The following is a 25,379-nucleotide window of genomic DNA, read 5'->3' on the forward strand; positions in this document are numbered from 1 at the left end:
GTCGCAGCCATCAGCGCAGGCTCAAGCGCAGCAAAAAGCGCAGCCCAAGACTCAGCAACACCCCCACCCACAGCAACAGCAACAGCCGCAACAGAAAGCTCAGCAACCAAAGGGTCAACCACAGCAGCAGCAGCAGCCAGCCCATCAGCTGCGCGGCCAGATGCATGCACAGCCGCGCACGCAGCGGCCTCCTCAACCACGCCCGCAAGCGTTCCCCCAGACTCGCCCCATGATGCACCAGCCGGCACCTCGCCATGCCAACTCTCACCCTCATCCTCCACCGCAGCGTCACCAGCGCTACCGCCGAAACCAGCAGCAACTGCTGGAGTGCAGCTACTGCCGGCAGCAGGGAGAGTCACGGTCGTTCTGCCGCAGCCACGTGCTGCGCGATCCCCACACTGACATTGTCATGTGTCCCATACTGAGGGCCCACCGGTGCGAGATATGCGGTGCCACTGGGGACAGGAGCCACACGCGCTCCCACTGCCCCATGCGCTCCGAAGGGAACTACAACAACGTGACGGTGCTCAAGAACGCCCCGCGCGGCAAGAGGGGCAAGTAAGCTGAGCACCAAGCTCGACTTCGGCCGGCAGCAATGGAGGGCTGGCAGCAATGGAGGGCTGGCAACAACGCATGGCTTGAACATTCGTGAGGGCAGCGCTGAACGCGGGCGGTTCCTGCTGCTTTTTTTTTTTTTTCAGGTGCTAAAAACGGGTGCGTTGAATGTGTCTGCTGGCTCCTGCAAAACTGTCCTCATGCCACGTCGCAGCGTATTTATTTTTCGTACGCGCTGCTGGCGTCACGGGTGCACTTCTAGCTACCTCGCACCAACCTTTTCGGACACAGCTCTGCGTGGGCATCAGGAGCAACAGCAACATCTGTGCAGAGCCATTCAAGCCCCTTTGACATTTTCAACTTTGTGTGAACATAACGCGTTTTTCCTTTTTGTGTCAGCCAGCCGGCCGTTTTTTTTTTTCTGTAACTTTTCGTCGCGCAAGAATAAAACTCATTTCTTGCTTTCTCGCCATCCCGAGCGCATCTTCACGTTTAGTTTTGGTTTCTCTTCCACCGCGCAGCGAAGAGAACACGACAGGCTGACAACACAGGCGTTCGCTAACGCTTGCCTGTTCTCACCCTGTCGGCGCGCCGTCCGTGTGTTGAAGCGTGTCGTTCCTTGTTGGCAAAACCTGCTTTCCTCGGTGTTGCCATCGGCCCACTTAAGCTTCAGGTTTGTCAATATCGTGTGTGAATGAATGAATGAATGAATGAATGAATGAATGAATGAATGAATGAATGAATGAATGAGTTAGGGCTCCATGCGGCTAGTGACACGCTGGAAGTGACGAATTCTATAATAAGATAAAATACCTGTCATCATATGAGGCCCGTATACATGAGAGGGTTAAGGAGCCGAAACAGATCAAACCATGCGTTATGATGTACAGTCTTTGTCAAAAGTAACCAGGCTGCATGGTTTGCTTCTAGCTCGTACAGTGGAGCCCTTAAGGCTTCTCTGGAGCTGAATGGTCGTTAAAGGTAAGGACTGGGGGCCTTCTTACCTTCCAACACCTTTCGATCTTTAGGAAAGCCACAAGGGCTCCACTATACAAGCTAGAAGCAAGCCATGCAGCCTGGTTACCTTTGACAAAGACAGTACATTTTTTTTCAGCGCCGAAGCTACGGCGCTTACTCAGACGGAATACGTACTCCCCACCAAACCACCTCCCTAACCAGGCCGCTAGATCTCCAGATCTGCAAACGACTCTCGTTGATTCACTCGTTAAACCCTCTGAGCAGCTAAAAACCCCATAATCCGACTTACCTTACTTCCTCGCTGCATACTGATAGAATAAGGCGTGATCGTACTGGTTAGGTGAGGAATTTAACTCTATCTAGGAAACCATGTGAAATTACGTTAGCTCTGCGCTGAACGTTTGGTGCTATCGTTGTATCCCGCCACGTGACCGAATTCGATGCATGCGACCTAAAAGTTACACTTCATTACGTTCTCTTCAGTGCGCCTCCCCCACCCCCCGGCGCCGTCTTCTCTTCGCAGAGTGGAATAGCAAAAATGTAGCAGCCGTCATCGTATATGCCGACACGTTTTTACACGCATGCATGCATGCCTGAAGAGGTGCATAAACATGAATATGTTTGCAAATAAGTTATGCAGGCGCCGAGGTTCGCTGGCGTCTCCTGCAGTGCGCATGCGCACTGCAGGAGACGCCAGCGAACCTCGGCGAGGCGCCGATATCTGTCCGTGCCAGATATCAGCGCCAGCGCACGGGCGCTCGCGTACGCGTCGGAAGCCGGGTCCGGTTTACAACGATCGGAGGACCACGGGAGTCTCGGTGACTCTTTTCTTCATGGCTTGAAATTCTTTCCCTCGACTCGAGAGGGGGAGCGAGCCAGCACCAGGGACATGGAGATGCATGCCCCTTTTTGACGTCCGTTCCGGCGTACGCCAAGAGCGCCGAGGCTGAGCGCGTATGCCCAGGAAGTGTCGTTTGAGTTGGGGTTTAACGGAAATCGCGCTAACGGAAGCGTCAAGGTTACTGGCAGGAATGGCGCGCTGCGCTGTGGTTAATTTTTAGATAATCTTTTCTGGGTAATTAAAGCAAGCTCGCGCCAAAGGAGAAACAAAAAGATTGGCTTCCTTATCTCGCATCATGCCTCAACACAGACCGAACCGCACTTACAATGATCGCCGACGCGTGGTTTTTTCCCATGCGAACGAACGGCTGTTGCTGCAAGCTCCTACCTTGTGCACAACGCAATGGTTGCATGGGATGGGCACGCCAGCTGCGCGCTACCCTAACGGGCATACGACCCACGTGTGCTACTGCAGTGGAAGTCGCCGTCACCTTCAGTGCAGTATGTGAGCTCCCAACAGGTCCCTTTTCTATCTCCTACAAATGTATTAATGAAACTGCAAGTTTCAGTTGGTGTTGCAGTCATGTTTTTAATATCTGGGGATCTCGCACGTCGTGGTGGCTCGAGTGCTGAGCCTAGGATAGCGGGATCGAATACCGGCCCCGCAATTTGACGAGGGGCAAGATGTCCTGTGCAGTGTCGGTGCGCATTGAAAAACCCCTGGTGGTCGAAATTAATCCCAAGCTCTCCATTACAGAGTCCCTCATAGGCCGCGTGCAGCTTCGGGAACCATTTCTTAAGGATTTCACGTTTCTCATATTCTGAAATAAAATTCCAATTCTAAAGAAATCCTTCTTACGGAAGCGCTGTTTCGCTTATGTTGCAGAGAAGTTAGAGATCTTCCACTTGAGATTTCAATTTTTAGAATGTTGTCAGCCTTCAGACCAGGAGAACGTGCAGACTTCGTCAAAAGTTTAGAGCCCGGGGAGGTTTGCTTCTAAGCTCTGTAGTGCGGCTTGTGTAGCATTTGTGGAAGTCCTAACGAACAGAGGGGGGTACCAGTGTTCCTCTTACCTTTAAGAGGTTTGGTACGCTGAGTGTGTGTAACGAGCCTCAAGGCGAGGCCCAGACTGAAACCCCTTTGGTCATTAAGCCTTTGACAAAGGCTGTACCCTGTACGGTTCATTTGAGCTCCAGTTCTTAGCACATATTCAAAGAAACTGCAAATTTGAAGTAAAAGAATGGCGTGAAACAGTCATGTGCTTCGGGAAAGTAAGTATATGAGTGATTAGGAATATTGATTTTTTGACGTCGTTTTCTAGGGTGTGTTCAGCAAACGGGCTGTAAGAAAGGCGATTGCAAAACATCTCCAAATTTAGCCTCCTTTGTCCCAAGTGGCGACTTTTCAGCAAGCAGGCGTGTGCTGAAACTTCCTTTACGTCCTTCGGAATTGAGTCGCTGAAAACGAGCGCGACAGAGCGTAGAAGCATTTTAATTTCATGCTTAAAATTAAGACGAAAAAAAGCGCAATAGACACTAAGGGTTGCTGAAGCGACTCTCGTTGAACCGTCGAAGCGTCCATGTGTCTCCCTTCCCCCCAAGACTACTTCCCCCCGAAGTCGTGAATAAATTTGGTTTTATCAGAAAGGATGCGCAGATGCTTTTCGAGTTAGTGACACATGCGGGCGTCGCGTGAAAAAGGTGTGTTCTGCGCGCTGCCTTCTGGCACCCGGCGTACAGCTGTGGCACCCGTCTGTCGGGACGCAGTCGTCGTAATCTCCACCAAGATTGCAACTGGAAGCGAGATGAATTCATCACTACGATAGAGACGGTTTATTGTTGTGTATAGCAGCATATGTAAGTTCACCCGTCCGGACACACAGCCCAAACACGGAAGACGTGCCAGCAGTGGTTTCTGAGTGACAGCACATCAACTAGACACCACTTCTGCAAATATGTCGTTTGCCCGAAGCCCGTTGTGCCATAGGCGATGCGGGCAGGGTGTTTTTATTTTTATTTTTCCTCTTGGCCTCTCACATAGCGAATGTCGCGAGCCCACGTTGCCGAAAAACAGAGAGAATCCTTGGCTCCGCTGTTTCTGAGGGAGAGAGAGTAAACGTTTAACCGTTCACCAAATCAAGGTTGCGCTGTGTGGATGGCGTGCGCGCGTCGTGCGGTATAACTGAATTCAGAGTAGACCTAGACGCCTGACTGCAACTGGACGCTTTGCGTTCTCTCACTACGGAACTCGAAATGCAGAAAAACGAATGCTACATTACGGTTAGGCTTGCAGGCAAGTAAGAGCGTAGCTTCAACGGGCTTGCGTGTCTGGTGATTTTAAAGGCCGAAGCAGACGAACCATTCACCCGCATTCGAGGGGTCAGCGAAAGTTTCCCAGTGCCAGTCTCTGGTGCCGAGATCCGACACCCTAGACACGATCATGAGGCAAAGCGTTGGCCTGTAGTTGTGCATCTGCTTATGTCGGTTTTAATATAAACCCATCGCTGGGCAAGCAACGGCGCTGAGCTGTAACTGGCTCCGATATTTCGGTAGGTCTTCGGTGCAGCTTGTATCTTCCTGCTAGTTTTGTATTTTTTCGCTCATTGACCGCCCACGCTACGCCACGCAGGGTTCTTCGCTGGCCAAGGAGAGGAGAACACTGACCAGCGTCCCGATTCCACTCAGCCGCCGGAGAAACCCGATGGAACACCGGGTGCTGAGGGTGCCGAGGATGCTGTGGGTGGCGAGGGAGCTGTGGGTGGCGAGGGTGCCGAGGGTGCCGAGGGTGGCGAGCAAGTAGAGGTTGCTCACAAGCAGACGGATACAGGTGATTACGTCGTACTGCATGCGCATGTGACAACGCTTCGAGCTGTAGCCGCGCGACCATTTTTTAAAAAAATAGTGCACCACTCGTTTTAGCGTGAGTGAAAGCGACATCTCGAAATTCTTTTAGGAGCACGTGGGGAAGCCCCTTTACTACCAGACTAGATTCAAACGCGAGCACTGCCTGGCATCGTTGTTTAAGCTGTCGATGGAAATCACAGGACTCTCTGCGCAGTGCCACGAATCACGCCACTTGACCGCCGAACATTGTGTTCTGTTCGCAGGTGGTGTTTGGGTTTAATTGCGCCCTAATATGGTATCTGTCGGATAAAGAAAAGAGGGGGGATTTTTAACTGCCATTTTACGCGAAATTGATGAACATATCTTGAGCTTTTTGAAAAGCCCACGAAGAATCAGGCGCATCACATGCTACTGCGCTTCCGTCTCATTTATTTATATGCTGCTTGTCATGTATTTTGTTTGTTAGCCCACCTGCGTAGTCTTGTTTTTCGCGGCAATTGCCATGAGCGCACGCGGCACTGTGAAAGACCAGCTACAGGTCAGGCACAGCGGTCTTTGCATGCGGTGAAGCTTGGCGCCTGAAAATAAAAGCCCGCTAAAAGTGTATTAATGAGCCGTACGTCGCTGAAGAAGGAACCATCGGTTCTTGCAGTACAGACGTAAAGGAAATCGCTCTGCAACGGCCGTCCTTTATTTCGAGCTTTTGACGGGACCCTTGCGAGAAACGCTCATAAGCGTCAAGCGGGCTTCACCTCCACGTTGCATGCTAATCTAATGGCGGAACCACTGAGTTATAAAGAGGAATAGTATAGGCATGTACTATGGTACCATAGATCGGCGTAGCTTGTGTGTTGTACAAAGCGGAACATTCCAAGATGGCTTCCGCGACAACGCGTGCGCCTGTCAAGCACTAGCATTCGAATTCAGCACTTTACCCTAGTCTTACTGAAGGCCAGTGACGCGATTAGAACGCAATAGGGTAGAACGCAACGTGGAGAAGCCTACTTAAGGAATTAGGAGTCGCATAAGGAAGCGGTTTATGAAGCGGTATGCGATGGCAACGTGTCGTCTAAGCGAGGCGTACGCGGTAGGGAACTATGGAAGAAAGCGCTAGAATTATTGAGTGCGGACGACTGCAGCATCGCGCCGCACGGCAAGCAGGAGGGTACCTGGACGCACTCAAAAGACGAGTAGCCATCGCGTACGGCTTCTCTGAACCGCTTGCCCGCACGGCTTCCCTCATTCAACGTGAGCCAAAATGCTTCGCACACTTGCGCGTTCCTCGCAGGGACCTTCCTGCAGTTTTTTGAAATAGAAAACAGTGGTATTTAGGATTTTTTTTTTTACAGCAGCCTTCCTGAGATTATTCGAACCTGTGAAAGCATTATTAACAGACTTCTAAAACTCTTCGCAGAACGCTTATATGCCTCCGGGCTTGCGCACTGCAAAAAAGTCGCAGGGACACCTAATTCTGTTATGTATTGGCAGTGTGATAGCATTAGCAACGGTCGATGCCTTAGCGGAAATGACGTCACTTCTGGCCCGATGACGTCACTTCCTCAGCAAATAGGAACGCTCCGGTATGGTGACGTCACTTTCCTCCAGCCAATGGGAATGTATGATGACGTAACTTCTCTCCACTCAGTGGGCGAATTTTCTGACCGACAGCGCATTTTGGCCCCATGAAGCTTCTAATTGTATCGCATGAGAAAGTCAAAGCAATAGAAAAAAAAACAGTTCGAAAGTACCAGTTTTCATTTTTAGTGCCAGAACTAGTCGTTACATAATAACATTCAAAATTAAAAAAAAATTGTTGGCCAGTTTGAGCATCACTTTGACTTAACCGTAAATAGCTCTGAAATGATGGGGTCAGCAAATATACCTAAAAAAAAAAAATCTGGCTGCTCTTTTGGCATCTCTCTAAGCTGTTGTGAATGCTGGGCCTTCGGGAGCTGCGCTTGTAAGGGAATCTGCACGATGGGCACTAGGAAGGGTTACTGAGGACAGCCACATTCATTTACGGCTATCGAAAATCGATTGTTTGGCTTTTTGTGGCTCTACTGACGCTTATTTGACAGCAAGAAACTCTGTAATGTGAGGAAATTTGAGTTTAAATTAAACTTTTTTTTTCAATTCGAACTCGTGATTTTTGTGCTCAAAGATTGCGTGATCACGACCTGGAATTGAATGGCGGTGTGGTCCAGCCTCAGAGATTCTTACCGAGACGACGACATTATTGCATTTAATATGTGAAAACGTCGTGTGGCGGCGCTGCTTGCATTTCATTGTTTCGGTCTTTCCAGCTCATAAAAGCTCAGATTACTGCGAAAGTAGTCTCTTTGTCATTAGGATGCAGTGATCAGTCGATGTATGCCGACTTAAGCTTGTACTCGGGGTGCGAGTTTGCGCTGTTCAGGAAAGAGTGGCCTGAAGCAATACAAAGTGGAGAAACAGCGCAGCACCCAGTATTTTCACTTACTGTTGAAAAATTCCAAAACCTTTACATCTGTACCGCTGTCGTTACTTGAGCCTTTTGGACGTAACGGGTTAGCGCTTAAGTGAAAAGCAGATTTCTCCTTGAACCGAAGCATTTTTGTTCAAACTGCTCATCGAAGCTCCGGCAATTGAAGTCTGCCCATTAAATCTTGGCTCCGCAGGAAAGGCGTTATTGTATCTTCTTTTAGCTGTCGTCCGTGTGGCGCACCGGAGATCTTCGCGCACCATTTTATTGAGCGCAGGAATGCAATTTTGTTCTGGGACATCATGCAGGGAGCAGTGCAGGGAGACGTCAGTTTAAATTCCCACAGGGCGCGATATCTGATCGTAACTGAACGTGATCGCGAACCTTTTGCCATTGTTTCTTATTGGACTGCACGGTCCGTGTAAAGCACGCATGGGACTGCAGTGCTGAACTCATTGTTTCTTTTTTGTTTCAAAACGCATTTCAGTCAAATGATGCTTCACCTTAAAGGGCCCGTGACCACCCTCGGCTCGCAAACACTCTCTACCGCTCTTGGAGCGAGCCTCCTCTCCTTCCGTTCCCTCCTTGAGATTTTTCTCTCCCGCTGCTCCTCGAGTAGGCTCGGCAAGGCAAAATCACCCGTTCCTTCTCCGATGTAAGCCGGAGGCGTGGTATCTGTGGAGTGCGTCACATGTTACGTCATGGCCCCGCCCTCAAAAGAATTTTTCTTGGTTTTTGCATTTTCTCCGCACACTGAACGATCGAGAGGCGCGATCGGCTCGACCACCTAGACTTTACTATTTACTAGTTTCACTATTTTTTACTTTTTATGGCTAGGGTTCAAGGCTGTCGCCGCACGCTCCCTCCGCAGTTTTTTTTTTTGTTCCTTCATGCGGGCTTGTAGGCATGTGCCAGAACAGAAGGCGCTGCGGAAAGCGCTGTGCAGACGACGCGACGCCAAGGCTACGCCCAACCTTCTCCCGTCAGTCAGAACGATGCACCAATGGAGTGCCTTTAGCGAAAGTAACCCCCCATGACGTCAACGGGGTTCAGAGTAGTGGGGCGGGGCCGTTTTTGTTGAAGGAAAGAACGAGCGGGCTTTGATTTGAATTTTCGCAGCTTTTCGGGGCGCGCATGGCTCTAGTATTTTGCAGAGGTTATCTTCGATGCCTCATCTATGCAGTGGGCTTGTTTTTGAAAAATGTCCGGACCCTGGTCAGTGGCCCTTTAAGGATGCCCACGACGAAGGGGCCTTTCTGTCCGACTTGTTCCCGTTGTCTCGTTCACGCTTGCCTTCCTTTCAAATGCTCAGATCGTGAAGAGGCTTCCCGAGGCCTCGAGTGAGGTGCCTTTGTGCACTATATTCTGTCATGCTAGTGGACGCGCTCTGTACGTATGCTTTGGTGCGCTGGCTACATACGGTGTTAGAGAACTTCAGCGTTCGTCGAAAGATGGTGCGTCCATGCAGAAGTTGCGCTGTTTGAGTGGTTGTGCCAAAAGCGGTGCGGATTGAACTAATTTATTTTTATTTCGTTTTCGTGTTGCTCCCTTAACTGCTGCCCTTTCGGGAAAAGAAAGTGCCTTTCATTTTTCGGGCCTCTCCGTTGAGGCTGCACCGGACGACTCACATGCGTAAGGGAAGTGGTGCGAGCTAGGCCTGTAACTGCAAATCATGAAACTAAAAATCGATTTGGCTATACCCCGCAAGAACGGTGTGGCTAGCAGCAGCTTGTACTACTGCCGTTCCTTGGAGGACTTGCCCAGCAATCACCCTTTTGTACTGCGCCTAGAGCAAAATTTTTCAGCTAAACTCACGGTGGTGTAGAAAATGATACGTCACCTGACGTGGATCTTCTCGCAGGGTCAAATTTATGGGTCAATCTTGAAGCGCGCGAGTGGGGAAGGGGGCGCTCCTTTTTTGTGGGATTGATTTCTTGGACTTGTCTACGTCGAAAAAGTTTTTTTTTATGATTTTCACATAAGATTTCGCGCTTAGTGTAGTGAGGGTGCCCCCCCTCCCCTTTTTAATTTTCCCCTGTAAATTCGACTGTAACACATTCTATATTTCAACACTGCGTCTTCTAAGGCGAAGGAGGACTGTGACTTTGCCCGTTCGCTTCCTCAACCGGCTCACGCGACGCGTTCCGTGGACGCGTTGCACGAGAATGTCTTGAGACGGAGTGTAGGGTGAATTCACACCTACACCGTATTTCAAAACTTTGTGACAATTTCCTGCCCTAAAAGCGTAAAATAATTTTATGCTAAAACATACTGTGGGCAAGAAGTGAAAATGCACACAGCGTCGACGTTGTCTGTTGCTGTTGGCTAATGCAGCCCGTTACGTCAACGTTCATGTGGTGATCCATTTTATTCAGCATATATCTCTTATCAAAATGCGATTATAAAGCTACTGGGCGCCGCTTTTGAGGCTGGATCATCTGGTGAGCCAGATACCTCTTGCAGGTATATTTGTGTATGTTAATTGAATAATTAATGAAGATGCTCTGAATAACTTCCTGTTCTACGGTGTCTTCACTGAAATAAAAAGAAATGCCCTGTAGATAAAGATCGCACTCGACGACACTCAGCAGAATTTCTTTGAGTCATGTAAGAATTCGGAAGTGTACTGATAGGCTCGTTATGGTACGTTAGATTATTAATAAGTCCTAGAGTATCGTGATTTACTCCTTGCGTCGTGCGAAACGCGATAGGAAGTTGTGTACTATCCGGTGTTCCAGAACGGGCCTCCTTCGCTGTAGAGCAGCGCACGCTCACTTTAGGCAGCCTGAAATGAATACATCTGTGCACGTGGGGATCATTAAAAAGGTGAAAGGAAAAGGCTGACGGTTTCGGGCTGCGCTCCGTGCAGATGAGACGTACTGCATCCTTCATTACGAGCGACTCGTAAACTACGACTAACACAGAGCTTGAGAGAGGCTGTGCCGCCGTGCTGTTGTCACGGTCGGCAGCTCGCCCAAGCTGCCGTTCATGATCTTTTCGGAGACGGCGACTTCAAGATGCGAGAACAAGACCCACCGTACTTCACCCATGTCGCTAGTGAACCTTTCACGACGAGTCGGAGCGTAGACACGCGGCGGTTCGTCTAGAGAGTGCTAAGCGACCTGTAGTGCTCGACGAAATTAAGGCGCTTCACAGTACTTATTGCAGTTTGGGAGTAGTACTACGTGTAACGCGCCGCGCTGAGCGGCCTGGACTCCACTGTTAGCGAGAACAGAATTGAAACAGAGGTTCGGTGGCGCTATCCCGGGGGATCTGTGGAAAGTTGTGGCTGCTCATGCTCTCTGAACGTGGAACCGAAGCTGCGGGTTGGCTCTGAATAATTGTAGAAATGGTGGCAGCATGCCCTATCTAATGACGTATTTCAATCGGCGATCCAGAGCAAGTTTTCTTCCTCCTTGAAACCGAAGTGTGTGTGTCAGTGGGCGATTACAATTCAGATCCTGATCTCTGAGTGGACCGCGACGGATGTCTTGTTGCTTTGCGAATTCGGCGAGTTGCTCGGATCGCCGATTGGAACACGCCATAAGTGGTTGAGAGGCAAACGCCGATTGCGATGAAGTGCATATAGTATACAGAGCTAACGTCCTGCGAAACACGCGAAAAGCTGCTGGAGCTTCGCAAGCTCTGGGAGTGGCTGGAGCTAAGCGAAAGGTGCCAAAGGTGCCTGTGGCTTCTGCCGAGAGCAGGCGGCACACTTCTGCGGTGCGACCAATAGTCATCCTGCCACGCTCGCTTCAGCCGACTGCACTCGGCGACACCTGTCCGTAGGTCAGCGAAGAGGCATTGCGACATAGATGGCGCCGCCGCGATACTGACACCGACTGTTGCTACTGTCGGTCTAGCGTGTATACAAGCGCTATAGCATCTGCACGTGCTTTGTTGGCGCATGTAGCCTCCGCACTGCGTCTAGCCCTAAAAACTATCTGATGCTTACCTCTTTTTGCTTCGTGGAATCGAAGCGCGAATTCTAACAGTGGAAATTTTGTAAAGATTAATTATTCGGGGCGGGTTGGTGCTTATGATAGCTGTGAAACCACCCGGACGCGTATGCATTTATGAGGCCTCAAAATCGCAACATGGAATTTGCTTGGGCCAAAAATGTTCGGGTGCCTTTAAAGAGTTGAGAGCCTACTGAGTAACACTTTGAGAGTTTATTCCGGTGCTCACGCAGTATACTGCAGCTTGAGGGAGCTGAAGTAAAGTGAACGGATCACTTTACTTCAGATATGGGTGCACTGTAGGTGTGGTCTTGCGGAATTTCTGATCATTCATTCATTCATTCTTTTTTTTATGATCATTCTTGGCCGGAGCTGCGGTTTCTCGTGACCGCCGTCATCGCCTTGCGTTGAGCCCGCTAGATCTCGCGTTATTGCAGCTCAATCGCAGCATCAATGCGACGTTTACTTTGGCTCCGCATGTAGTACATGCGTACATTGTCGCTGTGAACTGGATTTTTGAACACTGCAGATAATCCGCAACCGCAAGAAGGGGACTCAATCCGCATGGCCAGACCATTTCCGCCATTCTTGTCTAGCACTAAGGCCGGCAAAGGCGCCACAAAGGTGGCATCTGTCCAGAGACCTCATAAGTCCAAGTCCAAAGCTCAAGCCCAGCCGCAAGTGCAAGCTCAAGCGCAAGCTCAGGCGCTGCAGAAAGGTCAAGAGCAGCCAAAAGGTCAAGAGCAACCGAAAGGTCAAGAACAGCCGAAAGGTCAAGAACAGCCGAAAGATCAAGAACAGCCGAAAGATCAAGAACAGCTGAATGGTCAAGAACAGCTGGAAGTTCAAGAACAACCGAAAGGTCAAGAACAACCGAAAGGTCAAGAACAGCCGAAAGGTCAAGAACAGCCGAAAGGTCAAGAACAGCCGAAAGGTCAAGAACAGCCGAAAGGTCAAGCGCAGCCTCAAGCTCAAAACCAGCCTCAAGCTGAGGCCCATCAAGCCCAGGGACAGCCGAAAACTCATGCCCAGCCAAAAGCTAATGCTCAGTCGCAGCCATCAGCGCAGGCTCAAGCGCAGCAAAAAGCGCAGCCCAAGACTCAGCAACACCCCCACCCACAACAGCAGCAACAGCCGCAACAGAAAGCTCAGCAACCAAAGGGTCAACCACAGCAGCAGCAGCAGCCAGCCCATCAGCTGCGCGGCCAGATGCATGCACAGCCGCGCACGCAGCGGCCTCCTCAACCACGCCCGCAAGCGTTCCCCCAGACTCGCCCCATGATGCACCAGCCGGCACCTCGCCATGCCAACTCCCACCCTCATCCTCCACCGCAGCGTCACCAGCGCTACCGCCGCAACCAGCAGCAACTGCTGGAGTGCAGCTACTGCCGGCAGCAGGGAGAGTCACGGTCGTTCTGCCGCAGCCACGTGCTGCGCGATCCCCACACTGACGTTGTCATGTGTCCCATACTGAGGGCCCACCGGTGCGAGATATGCGGTGCCACTGGGGACAGGAGCCACACGCGCTCCCACTGCCCCATGCGCTCCGAAGGGAACTACAACAACGTGACGGTGCTCAAGAACGCCCCGCGCGGCAAGAGGGGCAAGTAAGCTGAGCACTAAGCTCGACTTCGGCCGGCAGCAATGGAGGGCTGGCAACAACGGCATGGCTTGAACATTCGTGAGGGCAGCGCTGAACGCGGGCGGTTCCTGCTGCTTTTTTTTTTTTTTTCAGGTGCTAAAAACGGGTGCGTTGAATGTGTCTGCTGGCTCCTGCAAAACTGTCCTCATGCCACGTCGCAGCGTATTTATTTTTAGCACGCGCTGCTGGCGTCACGGGTGCACTTCTAGCTACCTCGCACCAACCTTTTCGGACACAGCTCTGCGTGGGCATCAGGAGCAACAGCAACATCTGTGCAGAGCCATTCAAGCCCCTTTGACATTTTCAACTTTGTGTGAACATAACGCGTTTTTCCTTTTTGTGTCAGCCAGCCGGCCGTTTTTTTTTTTTTTCTGTAACTTTTCGTCACGCAAGAATAAAACTCATTTCTTGCTTTCTCGCCATCCCGAGCGCATCTTCACGTTTAGTTTTGGTTTCTCTTCCACCGCGCAGCGAAGAGAACACGACAGGCTGACAACACAGGCGTTCGCTAACGCTTGCCTGTTCTCACCCTGTCGGCGCGCCGTCCGTGTGTTGAAGCGTGTCGTTCCTTGTTGGCAAAACCTGCTTTCCTCGGTGTTGCCATCGGCCCACTTAAGCTTCAGGCTTGTCAATATCGTGAGTGAGTGAATGAATGAATGAATGAATGAATGAATGAATGAATGAATGAATGAATGAATGAATGGAGTTAGGGCTCCATGCGGCTAGTGACACGCTGGAAGTGACGAATTCTATAATAAGATAAAATACCTGTCATCATATGAGGCCCGTATACATGAGAGGGTTAAGGAGCCGAAACAGATCAAACCATGCGTTATGATGTACAGTCTTTGTCAAAAGTAACCAGGCTGCATGGTTTGCTTCTAGCTCGTACAGTGGAGCCCTTAAGGCTTCTCTGGAGCTGAATGGTCGTTAAAGGTAAGGACTGGGGGCCTTCTTACCTTCCAAAACCTTTCGATCTTTAGGAAAGCCACAAGGGCTCCACTATACAAGCTAGAAGCAAGCCATGCAGCCTGGTTACCTTTGACAAAGACAGTGCATTTTTTTTCAGCGCCGAAGCTACGGCGCTTACTCAAACGGAATACGTACTCCCCACCAAACCACCTCCCTAACCAGGCCGCTACATCTCCAGATCTGCAAACGACTCTCGTTGATTCACTCGTTAAACCCTCTGAGCAGCTAAAAACCCCATAATCCGACTTACCTTACTTCCTCGCTGCATACTGATAGAATAAGGCGTGATCGTACTGGTTAGGTGAGGAATTTAACTCTATCTAGGAAACCATGTGAAATTACGTTAGCTCTGCGCTGAACGTTTGGTGCTATCGTTGTATCCCGCCACGTGACCGAATTCGATGCATGCGACCTAAAAGTTACACTTCATTACGTTCTCTTCAGTGCGCCTCCCCCACCCCCCGGCGCCGTCTTCTCTTCGCAGAGTGGAATAGCAAAAATGTAGCAGCCGTCATCGTATATGCCGACACGTTTTTACACGCATGCATGCATGCCTGAAGAGGTGCATAAACATGAATATGTTTGCAAATAAGTTATGCAGGCGCCGAGGTTCGCTGGCGTCTCCTGCAGTGCGCATGCGCACTGCAGGAGACGCCAGCGAACCTCGGCGAGGCGCCGATATCTGTCCGTGCCAGATATCAGCGCCAGCGCACGGGCGCTCGCGTACGCGTCGGAAGCCGGGTCCGGTTTACAACGATCGGAGGACCACGGGAGTCTCGGTGACTCTTTTCTTCATGGCTTAAAATTCTTTCCCTCGACTCGAGAGGGGGAGCGAGCCAGCACCAGGGACATGGAGATGCATGCCCCTTTTTGACGTCCGTTCCGGCGTACGCCAAGAGCGCCCAGGCTGAGCGCGTATGCCCAGGAAGTGTCGTTTGAGTTGGGGTTTAACGGAAATCGCGCTAACGGAAGCGTCAAGGTTACTGGCAGGAATGGCGCGCTGCGCTGTGGTTAATTTTTAGATAATCTTTTCTGGGTAATTAAAGCAAGCTCGCGCCAAAGGAGAAACAAAAAGATTGGCTTCCTTATCTCGCATCATGCCTCAACACAGACCGAACCGCACTTACAATGATCGCCGACGCGTGGTTTTTTCCCATGCGAACGAACGGCTGTTGCTGCAAGCTCCTACCTTGTGCACAACGCAATGGTTGCATGGGATGGGCACGCCAGCTGCGCGCTACCCTAACGGGCATACGACCCACGTGTGCTACTGCAGTGGAAGTCGCCGTCACCTTCAGTGCAGTATGTGAGCTCCCAACAGGTCCCTTTTCTATCTCCTACAAATGTATTAAGGAAACTGCAAGTTTCAGTTGGTGTTGCAGTCATGTTTTTAATATCTGGGGATCTCGCACGTCGTGGTGGCTCGAGTGCTGAGCCTAGGATCGCGGGATCGAATACCGGCCCCGCAATTTGACGAGGGGCAAGATGTCCTGTGCAGTGTCGGTGCGCATTGAAAAACCCCTGGTGGTCGAAATTAATCCCAAGCTCTCCATTACAGAGTCCCTCATAGGCCGCGTGCAGCTTCGGGAACCATTTCTTAAGGATTTCACGTTTCTCATATTCTGAAATAAAATTCCAATTCTAAAGAAATCCTTCTTACGGAAGCGCTGTTTCGCTTATGTTGCAGAGAAGTTAGAGATCTTCCACTTGAGATTTCAATTTTTAGAATGTTGTCAGCCTTCAGACCAGGAGAACGTGCAGACTTCGTCAAAAGTTTAGAGCCCGGGGAGGTTTGCTTCTAAGCTCTGTAGTGCGGCTTGTGTAGCATTTGTGGAAGTCCTAACGAACAGAGGGGGGTACCAGTGTTCCTCTTACCTTTAAGAGGTTTGGTACGCTGAGTGTGTGTAACGAGCTTCAAGGCGAGGCCCAGACTGAAACCCCTTTGGTCATTAAGCCTTTGACAAAGGCTGTACCCTGTACGGTTCATTTGAGCTCCAGTTCTTAGCACATATTCAAAGAAACTGCAAATTTGAAGTAAAAGAATGGCGTGAAACAGTCATGTGCTTCGGGAAAGTAAGTATATGAGTGATTAGGAATATTGATTTTTTGACGTCGTTTTCTAGGGTGTGTTCAGCAAACGGGCTGTAAGAAAGGCGATTGCAAAACATCTCCAAATTTAGCCTCCGATGTCCCAAGTGGCGACTTTTCAGCAAGCAGGCGTGTGCTGAAACTTCCTTTACGTCCTTCGGAATTGAGTCGCTGAAAACGAGCGCGACAGAGCGTAGAAGCATTTTAATTTCATGCTTAAAATTAAGACGAAAAAAAGCGCAATAGACACTAAGGGTTGCTGAAGCGACTCTCGTTGAACCGTCGAAGCGTCCATGTGTCTCCCTTCCCCCCAAGACTACTTCCCCCCGAAGTCGTGAATAAATTTGGTTTTATCAGAAAGGATGCGCAGATGCTTTTCGAGTTAGTGACACATGCGGGCGTCGCGTGAAAAAGGTGTGTTCTGCGCGCTGCCTTCTGGCACCCGGCGTACAGCTGTGGCACCCGTCTGTCGGGACGCAGTCGTCGTAATCTCCACCAAGATTGCAACTGGAAGCGAGATGAATTCATCACTACGATAGAGACGGTTTATTGTTGTGTATAGCAGCATATGTAAGTTCACCCGTCCGGACACACAGCCCAAACACGGAAGACGTGCCAGCAGTGGTTTCTGAGTGACAGCACATCAACTAGACACCACTTCTGCAAATATGTCGTTTGCCCGAAGCCCGTTGTGCCATAGGCGATGCGGGCAGGGTGTTTTTATTTTTATTTTTCCTCTTGGCCTCTCACATAGCGAATGTCGCGAGCCCACGTTGCCGAAAAACAGAGAGAATCCTTGGCTCCGCTGTTTCTGAGGGAGAGAGAGTAAACGTTTAACCGTTCACCAAATCAAGGTTGCGCTGTGTGGATGGCGTGCGCGCGTCGTGCGGTATAACTGAATTCAGAGTAGACCTAGACGCCTGACTGCAACTGGACGCTTTGCGTTCTCTCACTACGGAACTCGAAATGCAGAAAAACGAATGCTACATTACGGTTAGGCTTGCAGGCAAGTAAGAGCGTAGCTTCAACGGGCTTGCGTGTCTGGTGATTTTAAAGGCCGAAGCAGACGAACCATTCACCCGCATTCGAGGGGTCAGCGAAAGTTTCCCAGTGCCAGTCTCTGGTGCCGAGATCCGACACCCTAGACACGATCATGAGGCAAAGCGTTGGCCTGTAGTTGTGCATCTGCTTATGTTGGTTTTAATATAAACCCATCGCTGGGCAAGCAACGGCGCTGAGCTGTAACTGGCTCCGATATTTCGGTAGGTCTTCGGTGCAGCTTGTATCTTCCTGCTAGTTTTGTATTTTTTCGCTCATTGACCGCCCACGCTACGCCACGCAGGGTTCTTCGCTGGCCAAGGAGAGGAGAACACTGACCAGCGTCCCGATTCCACTCAGCCGCCGGAGAAACCCGATGGAACACCGGGTGCTGAGGGTGCCGAGGATGCTGTGGGTGGCGAGGGAGCTGTGGGTGGCGAGGGTGCCGAGGGTGCCGAGGGTGGCGAGCAAGTAGAGGTTGCTCACAAGCAGACGGATACAGGTGATTACGTCGTACTGCATGCGCATGTGACAACGCTTCGAGCTGTAGCCGCGCGACCATTTTTTAAAAAAATAGTGCACCACTCGTTTTAGCGTGAGTGAAAGCGACATCTCGAAATTCTTTTAGGAGCACGTGGGGAAGCCCCTTTAGTACCAGACTAGATTCAAACGCGAGCACTGCCTGGCATCGTTGTTTAAGCTGTCGATGGAAATCACAGGACTCTCTGCGCAGTGCCACGAATCACGCGACTTGACCGCCGAACATTGTGTTCTGTTCGCAGGTGGTGTTTGGGTTTAATTGCGCCCTGATATGGTATCTGTCGGATAAAGAAAAGAGGGGGGATTTTTAACTGCCATTTTACGCGAAATTGATGAACATATCTTGAGCTTTTTGAAAAGCCCACGAAGAATCAGGCGCATCACACGCTACTGCGCTTCCGTCTCATTTATTTATATGCTGCTTGTCATGTATTTTGTTTGTTAGCCCACCTGCGTAGTCTTGTTTTTCGCGGCAATTGCCATGAGCGCACGCGGCACTGTGAAAGACCAGCTACAGGTCAGGCACAGCGGTCTTTGCATGCGGTGAAGCTTGGCGCCTGAAAATAAAAGCCCGCTAAAAGTGTATTAATGAGCCGTACGTCGCTGAAGAAGGAACCATCGGTTCTTGCAGTACAGACGTAAAGGAAATCGCTCTGCAACGGCCGTCCTTTATTTCGAGCTTTTGAGGGGACCCTTGCGAGAAACGCTCATAAGCGTCAAGCGGGCTTCACCTCCACGTTGCATGCTAATCTAATGGCGGAACCACTGAGTTATAAAGAGGAATAGTATAGGCATGTACTATGGTACCATAGATCGGCGTAGCTTGTGTGTTGTACAAAGCGGAACATTCCAAGATGGCTTCCGCGACAACGCGTGCGCCTGTCAAGCACTAGCATTCGAATTCAGCACTTTACCCTAGTCTTACTGAAGGCCAGTGACGCGATTAGAACGCAATAGGGTAGAACGCAACGTGGAGAAGCCTACTTAAGGAATTAGGAGTCGCATAAGGAAGCGCTTTATGAAGCGGTATGCGATGGCAACGTGTCGTCTAAGCGAGGCGTACGCGGTAGGGAACTATGGAAGAAAGCGCTAGAATTATTGAGTGCGGACGACTGCAGCATCGCGCCGCACGGCAAGCAGGAGGGTACCTGTACGCCATCGCGTACGGCTTCTCTGAACCGCTTGCCCGCACGGCTTCCCTCATTCAACGTGAGCCAAAATGCTTCGCACACTTGCGCGTTCCTCGCAGGGACCTTCCTGCAGTTTTTTGAAATAGAAAACAGTGGTATTTAGGATTTTTTTTTTTACAGCAGCCTTCCTGAGATTATTCGAACCTGTGAAAGCATTATTAACAGACTTCTAAAGCTCTTCGCAGAACGCTTATATGCCTCCGGGCTTCCGCACTGCAAAAAAGTCGCAGGGACACCTAATTCTGTTATGTATTGGCAGTGTGATAGCATTAGCAACGGTCGATGCCTTAGCGGAAATGACGTCACTTCTGGCCCGATGACGTCACTTCCTCAGCAAATAGGAACGCTCCGGTATGGTGACGTCACTTTCCTCCAGCCAATGGGAATGTATGATGACGTAACTTCTCTCCACTCAGTGGGCGAATTTTCTGACCGACAGCGCATTTTGGCCCCATGAAGCTTCTAATTGTATCGCATGAGAAAGTCAAAGCAATAGAAAAAAAAAACAGTTCGAAAGTACCAGTTTTCATTTTTAGTGCCAGAACTGGTCGTTACATAATAACATTCAAAATTAAAAAAAAATTGTTGGCCAGTTTGAGCATCACTTTGACTTAACCGTAAATAGCTCTGAAATGATGGGGTCAGCAAATATACCTAAAAAAAAAATCTGGCTGCTCTTTTGGCATCTCTCTAAGCTGTTGTGAATGCTGGGCCTTCGGGAGCTGCGCTTGTAAGGGAATCTGCACGATGGGCACTAGGAAGGGTTACTGAGGACAGCCACATTCATTTACGGCTATCGAAAATCGATTGTTTGGCTTTTTGTGGCTCTACTGACGCTTATTTGACAGCAAGAAACTCTGTAATGTGAGGAAATTTGAGTTTAAATTAAACTTTTTTTTTCAATTCGAACTCGTGATTTTTGTGCTCAAAGATTGCGTGATCACGACCTGGAATTGAATGGCGGTGTGGTCCAGCCTCAGAGATTCTTACCGAGACGACGACATTATTGCATTTAATATGTGAAAACGTCGTGTGGCGGCGCTGCTTGCATTTCATTGTTTCGGTCTTTCCAGCTCATAAAAGCTCAGATTACTGCGAAAGTAGTCTCTTTGTCATTAGGATGCAGTGATCAGTCGATGTATGCCGACTTAAGCTTGTACTCGGGGTGCGAGTTCTCGCTGTTCAGGAAAGAGTGGCCTGAAGCAATACAAAGTGGAGAAACAGCGCAGCACCCAGTATTTTCACTTACTGTTGAAAAATTCCAAAACCTTTACATCTGTACCGCTGTCGTTACTTGAGCCTTTTGGACGTAACGGGTTAGCGCTTAAGTGAAAAGCAGATTTCTCCTTGAACCGAAGCATTTTTGTTCAAACTGCTCATCGAAGCTCCGGCAATTGAAGTCTGCCCATTAAATCTTGGCTCCGCAGGAAAGGCGTTATTGTATCTTCTTTTAGCTGTCGTCCGTGTGGCGCACCGGAGATCTTCGCGCACCATTTTATTGAGCGCAGGAATGCAATTTTGTTCTGGGACATCATGCAGGGAGCAGTGCAGGGAGACGTCAGTTTAAATTCCCACAGGGCGCGATATCTGATCGTAACTGAACGTGATCGCGAACCTTTTGCCATTGTTTCTTATTGGACTGCACGGTCCGTGTAAAGCACGCATGGGACTGCAGTGCTGAACTCATTGTTTCTTTTTTGTTTCAAAACGCATTTCAGTCAAATGATGCTTCACCTTAAAGGGCCCGTGACCACCCTCGGCTCGCAAACACTCTCTACCGCTCTTGGAGCGAGCCTCCTCTCCTTCCGTTCCCTCCTTGAGATTTTTCTCTCCCGCTGCTCCTCGAGTAGGCTCGGCAAGGCAAAATCACCCGTTCCTTCTCTGATGTAAGCCGGAGGCGTGGTATCTGTGGAGTGCGTCACATGTTACGTCATGGCCCCGCCCTCAAAAGAATTTTTCTTGGTTTTTGCATTTTCTCCGCACACTGAACGATCGAGAGGCGCGATCGGCTCGACCACCTAGACTTTACTATTTACTAGTTTCACTATTTTTTACTTTTTATGGCTAGGGTTCAAGGCTGTCGCCGCACGCTCCCTCCGCAGTTTTTTTTTTTGTTCCTTCATGCGGGCTTGTAGGCATGTGCCAGAACAGAAGGCGCTGCGGAAAGCGCTGTGCAGACGACGCGACGCCAAGGCTACGCCCAACCTTCTCCCGTCAGTCAGAACGATGCACCAATGGAGTGCCTTTAGCGAAAGTAACCCCCCATGACGTCAACGGGGTTCAGAGTAGTGGGGCGGGGCCGTTTTTGTTGAAGGAAAGAACGAGCGGGCTTTAATTTGAATTTTCGCAGCTTTTCGGGGCGCGCATGGCTCTAGTATTTTGCAGAGGTTATCTTCGATGCCTCATCTATGCAGTGGGCTTGTTTTTGAAAAATGTCCGGACCCTGGTCAGTGGCCCTTTAAGGATGCCCACGACGAAGGGGCCTTTCTGTCCGACTTGTTCCCGTTGTCTCGTTCACGCTTGCCTTCCTTTCAAATGCTCAGATCGTGAAGAGGCTTCCCGAGGCCTCGAGTGAGGTGCCTTTGTGCACTATATTCTGTCATGCTAGTGGACGCGCTCTGTACGTATGCTTTGGTGCGCTGGCTACATACGGTGTTAGAGAACTTAAGCGTTCGTCGAAAGATGGTGCGTCCATCCAGAAGTTGCGCGGTTTGAGTGGTTGTGGCAAAAGCGGTGCGGATTGAACTAATTTATTTTTATTTCGTTTTCGTGTTGCTCCCTTAACTGCTGCCCTTTCGGGAAAAGAAAGTGCCTTTCATTTTTCGGGCCTCTCCGTTGAGGCTGCACCGGACGACTCACATGCGTAAGGGAAGTGGTGCGAGCTAGGCCTGTAACTGCAAATCATGAAACTAAAAATCGATTTGGCTATACCCCGCAAGAACGGTGTGGCTAGCAGCAGCTTGTACTACTGCCGTTCCTTGGAGGACTTGCCCAGCAATCACCCTTTTGTACTGCGCCTAGAGCAAAATTTTTCAGCTAAACTCACGGTGGTGTAGAAAATGATACGTCACCTGACGTGGATTCTTCTCGCAGGGTCAAATTTATGGGTCAATCTTGAAGCGCGCGAGTGGGGAAGGGGGCGCTCCTTTTTTGTGGGATTGATTTCTTGGACTTGTCTACGTCGAAAAAGTTTTTTTTTATGATTTTCACATAAGATTTCGCGCTTAGTGTAGTGAGGGTGCCCCCCCTCCCCTTTTTAATCTTCCCCTGTCAATTCGACTGTAACACATTCTATATTTCAACACTGCGTCTTCTAAAGCGAAGGAGGACTGTGACTTTGCCCGTTCGCTTCCTCAACCGGCTCACGCGACGCGTTCCGTGGACGCGTTGCACGAGAATGTCTTGAGACGGAGTGTAGGGTGAATTCACACCTACACCGTATTTCAAAACTTTGTGACAATTTCCTGCCCTAAAAGCGTAAAATAATTTTATGCTAAAACATACTGTGGGCAAGAAGTGAAAATGCACACAGCGTCGACGTTGTCTGTTGCTGTTGGCTAATGCAGCCCGTTACGTCAACGTTCATGTGGTGATCCATTTTATTCAGCATATATCTCTTATCAAAATGCGATTATAAAGCTACTGGGCGCCGCTTTTGAGGCTGGATCATCTGGTGAGCCAGATACCTCTTGCAGGTATATTTGTGTATGTTAATTGAATAATTAATGAAGATGCTCTGAATAACTTCCTGTTCTACGGTGTCTTCACTGAAATAAAAAGAAATGCCCTGTAGATAAAGATCGCACTCGACGACACTCAGCAGAATTTCTTTGAGTCATGTAAGAATTCGGAGGTGTACTGATAGGCTCGTTATGGTACGTTAGATTATTAATAAGTCCTAGAGTATCGTGATTTACTCCTTGCGTCGTGCGAAACGCGATAGGAAGTTGTGTACTATCCGGTGTTCCAGAACGGGCCTCCTTCGCTGTAGAGCAGCGCACGCTCACTTTAGGCAGCCTGAAATGAATACATCTGTGCACGTGGGGATCATTAAAAAGGTGAAAGGAAAAGGCTGACGGTTTCGGGCTGCGCTCCGTGCAGATGAGACGTACTGCATCCTTCATTACGAGCGACTCGTAAACTACGACTAACACAGAGCTTGAGAGAGGCTGTGCCGCCGTGCTGTTGTCACGGTCGGCAGCTCGCCCAAGCTGCCGTTCATGATCTTTTCGTAGACGGCGACTTCAAGATGCGAGAACAAGACCCACCGTACTTCACCCATGTCGCTAGTGAACCTTTCACGACGAGTCGGAGCGTAGACACGCGGCGGTTCGTCTAGAGAGTGCTAAGCGACCTGTAGTGCTCGACGAAATTAAGGCGCTTCACAGTACTTATTGCAGTTTGGGAGTAGTACTACGTGTAACGCGCCGCGCTGAGCGGCCTGGACTCCACTGTTAGCGAGAACAGAATTGAAACAGAGGTTCGGTGGCGCTATCCCGGGGGATCTGTGGAAAGTTGTGGCTGCTCATGCTCTCTGAACGTGGAACCGAAGCTGCGGGTTGGCTCTGAATAATTGTAGAAATGGTGGCAGCATGCCCTATCTAATGACGTATTTCAATCGGCGATCCAGAGCAAGTTTTCTTCCTCCTTGAAACCGAAGTGTGTGTGTCAGTGGGCGATTACAATTCAGATCCTGATCTCTGAGTGGACCGCGACGGATGTCTTGTTGCTTTGCGAATTCGGCGAGTTGCTCGGATCGCCGATTGGAACACGCCATAAGTGGTTGAGAGGCAAACGCCGATTGCGATGAAGTGCATATAGTATACAGAGCTAACGTCCTGCGAAACACGCGAAAAGCTGCTGGAGCTTCGCAAGCTCTGGGAGTGGCTGGAGCTAAGCGAAAGGTGCCAAAGGTGCCTGTGGCTTCTGCCGAGAGCAGGCGGCACACTTCTGCGGTGCGACCAATAGTCATCCTGCCACGCTCGCTTCAGCCGACTGCACTCGGCGACACCTGTCCGTAGGTCAGCGAAGAGGCATTGCGACATAGATGGCGCCGCCGCGATACTGACACCGACTGTTGCTACTGTCGGTCTAGCGTGTATACAAGCGCTATAGCATCTGCACGTGCTTTGTTGGCGCATGTAGCCTCCGCACTGCGTCTAGCCCTAAAAACTATCTGATGCTTACCTCTTTTTGCTTCGTGGAATCGAAGCGCGAATTCTAACAGTGGAAATTTTGTAAAGATTAATTATTCGGGGCGGGTTGGTGCTTATGATAGCTGTGAAACCACCCGGACGCGTATGCATTTATGAGGCCTCAAAATCGCAACATGGAATTTGCTTGGGCCAAAAATGTTCGGGTGCCTTTAAAGAGTTGAGAGCCTACTGAGTAACACTTTGAGAGTTTATTCCGGTGCTCACGCAGTATACTGCAGCTTGAGGAAGCTGAAGTAAAGTGAACGGATCACTTTACTTCAGATATGGGTGCACAGTAGGTGTGGTCTTGCGGAATTTCTGATCATTCATTCATTCATTCTTTTTTTTATGATCATTCTTGGCCGGAGCTGCGGTTTCTCGTGACCGCCGTCATCGCCTTGCGTTGAGCCCGCTAGATCTCGCGTTATTGCAGCTCAATCGCAGCATCAATGCGACGTTTACTTTGGCTCCGCATGTAGTACATGCGTACATTGTCGCTGTGAACTGGATTTTTGAACACTGCAGATAATCCGCAACCGCAAGAAGGGGACTCAATCCGCATGGCCAGACCATTTCCGCCATTCTCGTCTGGCACTAAGGCCGGCAAAGGCGCCACAAAGGTGGCATCTGTCCAGAGACCTCATAAGTCCAAGTCCAAAGCTCAAGCCCAGCCGCAAGTGCAAGCTCAAGCGCAAGCTCAGGCGCTGCAGAAAGGTCAAGAGCAGCCAAAAGGTCAAGAGCAACCGAAAGGTCAAGAACAGCCGAAAGGTCAAGAACAGCCGAAAGATCAAGAACAGCCGAAAGATCAAGAACAGCTGAATGGTCAAGAACAGCTGGAAGTTCAAGAACAACCGAAAGGTCAAGAACAACCGAAAGGTCAAGAACAGCCGAAAGGTCAAGAACAGCCGAAAGGTCAAGAACAGCCGAAAGGTCAAGAACAGCCGAAAGGTCAAGCGCAGCCTCAAGCTCAAAACCAGCCTCAAGCTGAGGCCCATCAAGCCCAGGGACAGCCGAAAACTCATGCCCAGCCAAAGGCTAATGCTCAGTCGCAGCCATCAGCGCAGGCTCAAGCGCAGC

The 25,379-nt window shown here is 50.0% G+C and overlaps 1 protein-coding gene across 1 annotated transcript in view; it reads left to right on the top strand.

Moving 5' to 3' along the window:
- The window catches only part of LOC149352682 (uncharacterized), a 37,003-nt gene extending 11,882 nt beyond the window's left edge, over positions 1-25,121 (top strand). Inside the window, exons 2-4 of the mRNA XM_089575716.1 lie at positions 5,003-5,200; positions 17,682-17,848; positions 24,828-25,121. Of these exons, the coding sequence (XP_089431842.1) occupies positions 5,003-5,200; positions 17,682-17,848; positions 24,828-25,121 (659 nt within the window). The remainder of the gene's footprint in view (positions 1-5,002; positions 5,201-17,681; positions 17,849-24,827) is intronic.
- The last annotated feature ends 258 nt before the right edge of the window (positions 25,122-25,379 follow it).

Source organism: Amblyomma mixtum, chromosome 3 (genome assembly GCF_055824585.1).
Source record: "Amblyomma mixtum isolate Tamu chromosome 3, ASM5582458v1, whole genome shotgun sequence".
Taxonomy (NCBI): Eukaryota; Metazoa; Arthropoda; class Arachnida; order Ixodida; family Ixodidae; genus Amblyomma; species Amblyomma mixtum.